At 35.7% G+C, this 12,670-nt stretch overlaps 1 protein-coding gene across 3 annotated transcripts in view; it reads right to left on the minus strand.

The window, feature by feature from the left end:
* The window catches only part of ACMSD (aminocarboxymuconate semialdehyde decarboxylase), a 45,304-nt gene that overhangs the window by 9,807 nt on the left and 22,827 nt on the right, over positions 1–12,670 (minus strand). For all 3 annotated transcript variants that reach the window (XM_032189642.1, XM_032189643.1, XM_032189644.1), the window contains 4 exons: positions 8,374–8,470; positions 5,513–5,562; positions 3,944–4,180; positions 1,233–1,326 (listed from right to left, as the gene is read on the minus strand). In XM_032189642.1, the coding sequence (XP_032045533.1) occupies positions 1,233–1,326; positions 3,944–4,180; positions 5,513–5,562; positions 8,374–8,470 (478 nt within the window). The remainder of the gene's footprint in view (positions 1–1,232; positions 1,327–3,943; positions 4,181–5,512; positions 5,563–8,373; positions 8,471–12,670) is intronic.

Consider the following 12,670-nt stretch of genomic DNA (forward strand, 5'->3'; position numbering starts at 1 on the left):
AGCAGCTGCTAAAGGTTATGCGTTTTCCCTGCTAGAGGAACATAGTCCTCCATGCTAATTAATTGAAATGAGGAAATGGGACAAGAAGCTGGGATCTTCTGAATTCTAAACCCACTTTTTATCCTATACCACAGGGACAACTGTCTGGCAAGCTGGGTTATGTCCTGAACGGCATTTCACTGGCTTAGCTCCACAGTTATCCTGGCTCAAAGGCAAGTCTGGAATCTACCATGCTCTCTTCTCACCTGTGCTTCTGGGTTTCCTTTGTGTGGAAAGTAGAGCAGATACATTGGAGCATATTCCAACATGGAACTGTGGTTTAGTTATGACATGGTGCCAATTTCTACAGTTTAGAAAGAACTGGTATCTCTCAATAGCTTGGATGCCCAGTGCTAGGGATCTAACAGGAGTTTAGGTTCCTATATCAACCCTCCATTTCTCAGCACACCTATTATATTTAGAATATTATGTCATTTATGTACATAACTTTAGATATCCAGCTTGGAAATAAGGAACTGTTGGAATTACCCTCTCCTTGGTGGAAACAATACCTATCCCACACAAAAGGGTGTCTTTAATTCATGTTTGTTCTGTACTCTCAGATGCAAAGCCTTCTGGACTAATTAGGAAAATATTTTAGATTATTATGCTTTGTTAGGTAAATGTAACAATTTTAATCTCTTTTTAAGTCTATGTTGTAGAGCTTGCTCTGATTAAGACTAACTGATATTATTCTAAAATAATGCACTGTTGCTTGGGACACTACGATTTTCAAGAGTGTTTTGCAGAACATGTATTATATACATATTGCATATATTGTTCAGAGCATCTCTACTAGAGGCAGAGCAAACCTCTGAAAAACAAACAAACAAAAGAAAAACAAAACAAAAACACAAAAAAGAGTGAGGGTGGAATCAGTCTTAAACATTTCCATTTCTAAGTAGCAAGCTAACCTACTTCTGGTTATTCAATGTCATCCGCATTTACCTAGTGGGTGGGGAATAAAACAGAAACTAGATGAATTCCCTCCGTCTCTGGGGAGCTTCTGAAGTACACGTTGTTTCAGCTATAGTTGATGTGAACTTAGATTCAGTATTTCTTCTCCAATCAACCTATTACTAGGAAATAGTCCAATGAAATTCTAGGAAACAGTGTTTGGTTTCGCTTACTCTTTTTACTTAGTCCAGTGACAGTCTGTAAACAAAAATTAAGCAAAGTAAATGTACACTTACCTATCAGCCATGGAAACCAGTACTTGGACATCCTTCCATCTAGTTGCATGTCCCAGGGATGTACAAAAAGACAGCAATTTAATTGTTCAGCAGCCTGCAGCAAATACAAAACATCTAAATCTTGACTTAATCCTACCAAAATGCATCTTAGGTTTTAGCCATGCTTTAAAGGTTTCCTACAAAACTGGACCAAATATTAGTACTAGTAATATAAACAGGTGCAGAATTATAAGTAAGAACTATAAGCAATTTTATATACTCCTCTGGTATGTATCCTCTGGTACATATCCTGAAGTCCTCACTCAGACTCAAAGTTCTTTTTGAGACTACAGGACTGGAAACACTGATGATAATATCTTTCCAGTAAGCCAAATGTTCCTCACATTAATGTGCTACAAACCCATTTTTTAGCTGTGTGTACATCAGTCATCCTGCAGTATAAAACTCAGTTCAAATTAGGCTTCTATTGGTTTCGTTTCACATATAAGGATTACTTCTCAGAACGTTTTATAGAACCATTTTAGGATGGTTTTCTAGAATTGTTCCTGCTTCACTAAGGAGTTTTTATAGTTGTTGTGCTACATTTGCCCCCTTTGTCCCTCTGCTTGGTTTAAAAAAAAAAAAAAAAGTTAAAACTGTTCCTAATCCACCCTGAGTCAGAAATCTAGCTGCATTCTGATCAAGAAAGAACCCATGTCCACGCTGATACATCAATTTTTCCAATTACTCCTACCTTTGGAAAGGAAAGCAGAGAAACAACACAGGATGCTGATCCCAATTGTGACTATGTGCTTAATGTTATGTGCTTAACTATGTGCTTAATTTTAAGTATACACTCATCAACATCATTCATATCCTTAACTGGGATTTAACAGGTTCATTTTGTCAGTTGTATTTCTGAACCTCCTCTTGTTGCTAAGGAGACTATCACACATTTGAAGAATTTTGGTTTATTTACCCACACATACATAAATAAAACTGCAACTTTTGGATTGTACGGAGTAATTGTCATATACATTTGCAAATTGAAAATAGCAATTCAGTAACTGGCTTGGCAGATTGATAAATTTCAGTATCAAATATGGCTTAATTTCACAATCTTTATTATCCAGGAACATTTCTAAAAATGACAGAGGTTTCTTCCTACACGTGCTAAACATAAGCTGAAGAACGTACAGTACATTAGAGAGATCCCAGTACAAGGGAAATGTGGAGCTACTGCAGAAAGTTTAGTGAAGAGTCCCTAAAGGACTGGATCAGCTCTCCCATAAAGAAAGGCTGAGAGAGTTGGGAGTATTCAGCCTAGCGAAGAGGAGGCACAGGGGCATCTTATCAATGTATATAAATACCTAAAGGGAAGGTACAAAAATGATGGAGCCAAGCTCTCTGTGATGCCCAGTGCCAGGACAAGAGACAGGGGGCACCAACTGAAACACAAGAGGTTCCACCTAAACATCAGGAAGCACCCCTGCACTGTGTGGGTGACAGAGCACTGGCAGAGGTTGCCCAGAGAGGTTTTGGAATCTCCCTCCTTGGAGGTCTTCAAAATCAGCCTGGACATGGTTCTGGACAAACTGCTGTAGGTGGAGCTGCTATAGCAGAGGCCCTGGACCAGATTACTTCCAGACATCCCTTCCAACCTCAACTATTCTGCAAGTCTGAGTGTGTGCATCTCCAAGAGCAGAAGCTGATAGCAGACTGCTTGTGACCACGAAAACAAACAGCCCAGATGCTCTGCTAATAGCTTTATTGAGTAAATAGAGAATTCTGAAAAACAACCTCTATGGATCAATTTCAAGATGACACCTATAATAACCTGTGAAACAGATGAAGAATGCACGTTGATGAAACTCTGTAAGTTAGAAAAATGGCCATCCCTAAATGAACCTCAGACTATTTAAGAAATGCAATCTATAAGCTCATTTTATAAACAAAACATTCATTTTATAACCAAAACATTTGGAATTTTTGGTCCCATTTGCATATAGGATACTTTGGCTCTATAGGTATCTTACTTTGAAATCTCTGAAAATCTCAGAGAGTTTATCAATTATCTCAATAGGATTGGATATAGTAACTTGAACCCCAAAGCAAACAGTGTAGAAATGCTTTACTTCATACTGCACTTCTCTTCACAAACCAAGAAGGCAACTCTGCGGTAAGAATTCATATCATAAAAATATTTTATTATTCATTATTATGAAGTAGGTTTCAGGATGTTTTATATCACTTTCTTGTCATTACATCATATGATCAATTATCACGTATAATTAAAGCTGAAGCTCTCTGACCACTGGTGATTAGTCAGATGTAACTGCATGGTGTGAAAGTGGGATTGTGTTGATTTCACTTGGGTGAATAAGAAACCTGGTACCAAGCACTAACACAAGTCTCAGACCTCAGTGTTATTTCACAGGTTTAAGCAGGCTGGATAAATGAATCCACAATTAAAAAACATTTGAGGTGCACTCTTTAAGAAAGCTTGTGTAATTTTAAATGAATGTTCTTAGTAGCTTGATTTCCCAGTCACTAAAGAAAATTACTGACAGTCTCCTGTAAATGTTCTTTCTTTTACACTAAGCAGAATAGGAGGGTCAATTGTTTTAATGTATATATAAATTTAGCTGATGATTGAACACATCCCAAGATATTTTTAGACAGAATTCCATGTCACAGAATTCCATCAAATAAAAAGAGAAACATTTACTCACAGCATAAATATCATACAGTTCTGGTGCATTCAGGTCCCATTCGTTGACATGAGATCCTATTTGTACTCCAGGAAAGCCAAGTTCATTCACACACCGATGCATTTCCTTCACAGCCAGGTCTGGAGCTTGCAAAGGTAACGTACCCAAGCCAATGAACCTCTTGGGGTACTTTTTTACTGTAGCAGCTAAGTCATTATTTAATATCTGGGATAGATCTAAAGTATCCTGAGGTTTGGCCTGATAAGATATTAAGCAGAATAGTACATTAAAATATAGTTCTCAAATGTTATCACCTTTGGAAGATATTGGATAAATGTCACTGCAAACAATTCAGAGACAGTGTTTGAATTTGAAATTTACAGTTCTGAATGGCCGGAAATCAGTAGGGCTAAATTTTGCCTTGTTTTAAATCCTCTGGGTAAAGTTCTCCTTCTTGTCTCAAATATTATATCAACTGTGGCTGCCTTCAGTGCTCAGGAAGAATGTAAGAAGGCCCAGGTTGCTGATGCACTAAAGTATCTGGTCTATTGTGTAAACCAGTCCTTTGTTTTTGTTTATCCAAATGCAAAAACCTGAGCAAGCCATTTTCAAACACAGCAATGAATATTTACTATCCTATTATCAGAGTTGAAGAGAGAAATATAATAAATGTGGAATGATGGAGCACAAGAATTTTACAGAGAAAATTTGAGCAAAGCTCTCTAACATTTAGAAAAGGATAAGATATAATTCAAGTAAGGGAACTGCAATATCTAGCTAAGGAACTGCAATATTCACCCAATTAGTTTCCTGTTTTCCCCCTAATATATTCCTAGAGGAAAAAATTCCCGTAAATATCAGAGTGAAATTTTAAACGTATTTCATGCAACAAGAAATTCTGAAATTCAGTGGCACTACTAATACATGGACTTAACACAATGACTTTCATGTAGCATGTCTGTTTACTTGACTTCTAGTCAAAAAGTTCAAACAGTCAAATTAAGAATGTATTGAGAAAATCATATTGCTATGATTTATCTTCTCAGACTATTTTAACTTCCTTGATGCATTCAGGATCAAGCCGTGCACGGAACATATTAGCTACAATTTGCAACTGAATTTTAAGTTTCAAAGGATTCTATGTCAACGAGTGCTCCTCCCATGCCACATTTAAAAGGAAGTGGACTGAAGTCACAAAAATACCTTTGATTTTTTAGTTCATGAGAAGATACTGATTGATGCCTAACTCCTGGAATCAGTCCATACACACCTTCCTGCTAACCAGGGACTTGTGTTAAGTGAATGCTCTCTCCATGTTTCCAGCTACCCCCTGATAAGATCCCCAGCAAAAATTCTGTTGCTGGGTTATTTTTAATTACTGTGTGTACTCCAGAGTGGAGCTTTGCCAGGACACCCTGCTGGCTCCTCCAGTTCCTGGACTACTTCTTATTTCGTTTTTCTCAGCAAAACAATTCCCCGTTTACTTCAGTGCTCTAGTGCCTATTTCAATCACCTAATTTACAGGAGGTTGAGGAATTTTTCTAAAAAATTGTAACATATAAATTACAAAATATGCTAGTAGGAACCTACCCAGTAGCTGAACATTACAGGGACTGTGGAAAGGACTTGGACTGTGACTCCTGAGAAGGAAAAGAACAGTTATTAATATTTCATTCTTTTGATAAAATGTTGAAAATAAGAAAGTACTTTGGTTTGAAAGGCAGAGGCCTAGAAGGTAACTACTAAAATGGAAAGAATGTTCTAACTTTGGTATGAACAGAACCTGTTTTTTGCTAGTTGATGGTCATGGTAATAAATCTTGTGGTGTATCAGCTTATTAGGATTGCAATGTTTTACTTAAGGAGATAAAAAACTTACAGCAGATTATTTTGTGAAATTAAGTATTTTTTTTTTTTAAGATTTTAGCAGTGTTCGATATGCATGCATAAAATTTAATAAAATAGCAATTTAATGTTACATAAATGAATGAATCTTTGTTAAACAAACAGTATTCAATATCTTGTTTACTTTGGGTCACACTTCTTATATATAATTATATATATATAATTAATAAATAAATATGTAAATTTGATCAAAGATCAACAATGTTATGTTAACAATGGTTGTTAAACAATGTTTTCCTAAATGTTTCCAAAAGCTGTGTTGTGTTAGGTTTTATTCATCCTGAGGCTGTACTACTGAGCTTTTAAGTATAAGAAAGTCTATCTGGTGTTAGAAATAACTTTGATGATAGCAGTAGAGAATTAACTCTACGTTGTTTGGTTTCTGTTCAAAGACAAGTCTATACCCTCACATGTGTTTAAAAGAATGAACTTTACAAATATACAACAGAACAAACAACAAATAGTAATTAGGACTTCACTAAACAGTTACATGCAAAAATGTATTTTTCTTTAATTTTTAGTCTGATTGCAGCACCATCTCATATTGTAACAGATATGCATGCATTTTATCATGCTTTAAAAAAAATTAACATGGGTGTTAGTAATAAAAATACTAATCCAAAAGATGGCAGAAAAACCCTATGAGAATTTAAAAGAATGACCTTGACAAAGCACTTAAATTTTTAGCAAAATGCTTTATATCATTCTCTTTATTTTGAGTAGGAAACAAGAGGAAAAGCTGACTCAGGCATCTCTCTTGCAAGATTTGATTAACATAATGTGCAGCAGCCATGGTTTGGAGGTTAAGAATCACGTCTACAATGACATATTCATCTAAGTACAGCCTATGTTGTATTGTCCACCAATATGCTGCTGGTCACTTGATTAGTATGCTTGAGAACCTTCTCCAGGTTTTCCACACAATGCTTTGTATCTGGTTCCAGTCCATTTTTACGCTTCCAAGCAAATTTAACATAATCTAACATAGGTAGATTTCTATGCTGAACAATCCCAGACACTAGATTTAGTAAGAAGATGAATCAGTATGGGGAAAAAAAAAAAAAAAAAAAAAAGACCCTCTACTTTATATTCCAAATATGTTTTCTCTTAGCTTTCTGAATCCCCTTGGTGCAAAGAGATTAGCAGATGATATACCGTAATGGTAGGCATGTCATTACTAACCATACCACTGCAATGACACACAGACCAGTGCACGTTTGGTTTGATTGCGGAGGTAGGAAGCACCTCTTCAGAAAGTTTTACAAGGTAAAAATAATAAGAAGAGGCAGTTAGGATTAACTGAAAGATTTTATCCCACAAAGTTGTGATGATTTGTATCACAGAACTGTGTAGTTAATTACCTTTACAGCTTGTTTTCCTGAATTACCTTTATAGTTTGTTTTATTGAGTAGATCAAGACACAGGTTTATACACTAATTAGACCTAGGACACATGATTATGAGAATTAATTCAGTCTCTTTGGTACATTGGCTACCATTTCTTATAATCGGCAAGATTTCTAGGGCACTGCACAAACAAAGCCTTTTAGCAACCAAGCTGTAAGTTATTTATCTGAATTAATAGCATCTTACAAAGACTGCTACTAGCTTTGTTCATTGTGGAGTTATGCCATATTTGGATGTTTATTTTTTCAGTATGATCCATCTTGGTCTGTGTTACATAAAGTTGTCATTGAACTAAGTAGCCATAAGCTTTGTAAACTGACAGGAATAAACATAGACCACAATCTTTATTATTAAAAGAATGAAAAACAGTAAGATTTTTTTTAAAACACTTAATTAGCTGATGCCTGTATCTTTGGAGTGCAGTAATAAAAAGGGACATTTTTAGAGCACAAGTCACCAGATGGTGCTGTAACACACAGTTTTAGAGTTTTTTTTTTTTTTTTTTTTTTTTTTTTTTTAACACAAGTAAGTAAGCACTGTTTAGTTTGTGAAGAAATACTGTGGTGCTGCTTTTATGATACATTTTCTTTTCTGCCATTACAAATAGAAAAATAATTGATCAGACTAAAAATTTCTTTGCTCATTTTCAGTCTCACATCTTGTAAATCTCATTTAGTGGCATGAAGGAACCTGGTGGAAAATAAACTACATGCCAAATTTTCAAATTTATTTCTAAATCAGGAAAACTCTTTCCTGAAAGACTAATGGTAGCAGTTCTCTAAGCTCAGAATCCTCTAGCAAAAATATGGAATGAAATTGCATCACCTAAACAGAAAAAATATTACAAAAGGAAACAATTATATAAAAAAAATCCTACAAGAAACGCAGACTCTTGACATTTGTGGAAAAAAAAGCGGGGGAATGAATTGCTACTGAAAATGAGAAAAAGTTATTGGAACATGTCCCATTTGAGTCTGAATATAAAACGTAACATTTTTCACTGATTTTTAGTGGATTTAAATTAAGGAAGTAGTTTGCTAAACCTTTTGATTTTTATATGGTTATTAACCACTTTCAGATGCACTAACAGAGATGTTATTCTGAATGAGACACAATCATTTCAGTTCCTTAACAGAGGTACCTGAGAGGTCCATCTCCTTGATCCGTACTTCTGGATCCCAGCAGTTCTCTTGAATAACTCTAAAAACCTTTCCATCCTTCATCATCCTTGCCTGTCCCTGTAAAATGACATTTTCATATATTATAAATGTGACAAAGTAGTACATGATAATTTATATAGTGACTTGAGTATATTGTGCTTTACATGAATTCAGAGACAGATTTTTGTTCTTTTATTTTTATTCAGTAGGTATTTTTAAATCAAAAACTATTTTAAAATAGTAATTAATAAAAGACTGTAAAAATAGTCATTTATAGTTTAGATGACATGAATTAATTCTTTAAAATAAAAAAAAAATCCCTTTATATTGCAGTGCGTATCACTCCATATGTTTGGAAAAGATACAAGCTGTCTTAACCAAAGTTTATCTCCAAATCAAATGCTGACCTCCAGATAACACTCTAATTAAATCTGTGCTAAATTTTCCCCTTGGGTATGTGTGTGTTCTTTTAAAATCAACACCATAAAATGCTTCCAATAACTACAGAAATAATTGTGCAACTCTCTTAAATTCCAGCCAGTTGTTTCAGATCACCAGTCATACTGAGGCAAAAGCAGACCTATTATGTTGTCTTCAGATTACATTTTCTCCTTAGGAACAGAATTACTGAAAAACTGTATTTGGAAAAAGCAAGCAAGCAAACAAACAAACAAAAAACAACAACCAAAGCACAAAGCTGAACACAGTATAAACCATGACCTGAATTACTGTAATACCTTTCCCATTCCTCCACCACTAATTCCCAAACTTACAAAGTTCAAAATATTATCAAGGTCAGGAAATTTAATACTGTTCCATTAACTGTCAACATGGAAACTTCCTTTTCAAACTTATTTTTTGGTTGATACGTCAACTGTGCAAAGATGATGAGTAGGACAATGACGTCACATTAAGCAAAGGAAAATGCTTGTCTGGGTTTTACATAACCATGCTTCTATGATCTTGTAAAGACAGACCAGACAGTATTTCTGTTGGCTTAGAAGTAATTGATTAGCTATAATTTACCAATAGTTGTAAGGCCTGAGTGTTATTTGGTTGCTTGTAGCTCCTTTGAGTGTAAGTGAAATAGCTGAAGTCCTCAAGATCCCCATCTTGGATCTGAGGATATGGAATCGGTGAGCGTGGTCATGCAGGAAACGTACTGGACAGAAGGGACACTGAATGTGCAGTTGAAAATTGAAAACCAGATAAACTGTGAGGAAGCACAGCAGTTACTCTTTCACCTTCACAGTAAACACAAGCTAAGTGTAGGGCAGTCTTCTGACACTTCTGGAAAGGGAATTCTTTCTCTCTAAAGGCCACTTTATTTTCCCCACAAAAATATTTTATTTAGGATCCCCAAGACACTTGTCTATATTGCTAAATAAAAATCTGATAAATCATAATATTCCCTGTTATTATTTTAAAACAGAAATAACCTACCATATTTCACTAATCAGTGAAGAGCTGGGTTTCTATCACCTCCTTCAGGGAAGCCAGACTTCTTAACCTTGAATTTGTTATTAACTTCAAGCATCATTCACAAATACACTGCCCTAATGAATATTTTACAGCTCTCTTCAACAAATCTAACTGTGCTGCCTTGGCAAACTGTCAAGGTACTTGATAGCTGTAACACAGTTTGTGAAAATTACTTGAAATATTACAGTCAGTAATAACAATCACATAGTCCTGATCCTCTGGTAAAATACTTCAGGTTCTTGTAAAATTGATTTTCCAACCTGACAAGAAGTTTTACTCTGGCCATATACTCCGATGCATTAAAAAAAGATCAGCCCATTGCAGCAGATTACCTAATAAATGGAAAAATATTCAGGGTGTGAGCAGAGAAAACAGAGTAGATCTGAGCATTGTACCACATACAAATAGATTGTGTGGCCTTTATTGGTTTACCGCTGGGAGTATTTCTGTGAACACAGGCGAATTTTAATTCTTTACTCAGACACAGCTACAGCACAGCAGCTGAACTACTCATATATATAAATATATACATACATATATATATTTCCTTCTGCTAACATGTGAAAACTGTAATTTCACCTGCAACCTTGACAGTGCTTATACATAAATGCTGAGATGAACAGTGGTTTTCTGCAAGCTGCAGCAGGGTTTGCAAAATAAGAAAGGTTTCTAATAAGCCATGTGTTGTTCTCATTGAAGACTTCATTGAACAGCTTCCTATTTTCATTTGCATTAACTGATTCTTTGTGAACAAAAACATGCTCCAGGTCAAGGCTAAACTCACAGCATTGTGTGTGAGGAACAACAGACTTGATTATGCAGGAAAGCAAAACATCATCTTCTGAATAGATTCATGCTCATGTCTGTCAGAATTGAAAGATCTACCCCAGCAACGCTGTAACTGGAAATTCAGTCATACTGCTATTGTCTTTAGACACTGCCACTAATCTGCACCTGATATTTTTTAAAATAAAAAATTACTCAGACACCTCAATTGGTGAGATTTTTTTTTTTTTTCCAGCAATGAGAATGAAACATGGATGAGAATGAAAATTTTCAGGTTGCAAAGAAATGGATGCTTTTACGAAAATTTCAGAAAAGACATTAGATCTCTATTTGGCAAATTAACACAATTTTCTAAGGGAACAGCTGGAAAATTCTATCACCTACTCTATTCTATTCTTAATATTATCTAATATTCAAGACTTTAATTAATTTATGTGTAAATTAAGAGAGAGAGATTTAAGGATGAAATCTAGGAGGCTGACCTGGTTCAGCAATCTACATTTAAATTACTGCATTGCTAAACCACTCAGTTACACCCCAAATTGCACTTCCTTAAAAATGCATGGAATTATTTTCTTCCAGTTTGACCCTGATGCTTCTTCACAGAATGGCATCTGAAGTTTTACCTTTTTAAAAAATTTCAAGAGTTAACTTCCCCAGCCAAACAGATCTGAACAAGATTTTCTTTTGCCATGATTATTTTCTTGCAACATTTTCAGACAGAAGTGGGCTAGACAGAATTCTCTGCAGAGTGTATCAGGCTATTATTAACTTGCCACAAAGTTCCTTTGCAAACTATTTTTAGCAAGGAGTGTTAGCATCAGGTCTATAAAAACAGTTAAGCTGCTAAAAATGTCTCCACGTCTCCCCTTCCTGCACCTACCAGAATCTCAGAAGCTGTGCCATCCACACTTTGGTTCAGCAGGTGGCTTGTTCTCTCCTCCCATGCCTGCTTAGACTCATATCTGAAATTTCAGCATAATATCTGTTTCCTCCTCATTCTTAGTCCCAGCCTTCCTATTCTGTCACAGAATCACAGAATTTTCTGTGGCCCTCTTTCAAAAACAATTTTGGCGATTTGTGGCACTTGACAGCATAGCCTTGCATACTATAGCATGACAACAGCATGTATCATTAGGTTGCAATAAATAGGCATTATCATATCCATCTTACCAGCTTTTTTTGTTCAAAAAATTTACTGTGTGCATATGTATACAATCACAAAGGAGTATGATTCTGCAAAATGACCAGTGGAGTGTCTAGTTCCACTGAAATTAACACAGTATACAACTGGATTTAACCAGTTATTTGCACTCCTCACATGATTTATGGGGGTCATGTGTTGACACTGTTGAGCTATTCATGCTCCTAACTTTGTATCTTCTGTCTTGCTTGTCTATATCCAAATTGTTCTTTCTGCTCTTACCTATCCATCCTCTGTTACCTTCGTATCTTTTCCTTAATTATCCTCCTAACACCTTGCATTGTCTTTATCCCTTCAGTACAACTAACAGCACACCTCTGGTAGGCAGTTACAGATGGCATTTCTCAAATTAGGGCAGGTACATATGAAATGGAGTTGGAAGTGAACTGAGGTCTCCTGAGACACCTTTCCAATCTTCCTGCTTCCAGAGGTCAGTGCCATTTGCAGTGACAGGCTCTCTGAAAGATTCCTAGAAGCAGGGAGCTGACAGGTCACAGGAGGAAGCTGGCTTCCCATGACAGCGTTGGAGATACACAGGGATATCTGACTGCTAAAGACATTATATGGTAATCGAGGGAACATCTTTAAAATAAGTCAGTATAGTTCACCTACATAGTAATGTATAAAGGGTATTACTTTGCCTTATCAGCCTTGCCTCTCTTAGGTCATTATGCCTTCCTGCACAAAATAAATAAATAAATAAATAACCACTTACTCTAGTATCGTTTAAATGCTCTTACCAAAAGATATACAGCAACATTTTGATCTTGCTTTCAGAATTTTTATATTGCTGTCTCACTGTGGAT

Source organism: Aythya fuligula, chromosome 6 (assembly GCF_009819795.1).
Source record: "Aythya fuligula isolate bAytFul2 chromosome 6, bAytFul2.pri, whole genome shotgun sequence".
NCBI lineage: Eukaryota > Metazoa > Chordata > Aves > Anseriformes > Anatidae > Aythya > Aythya fuligula.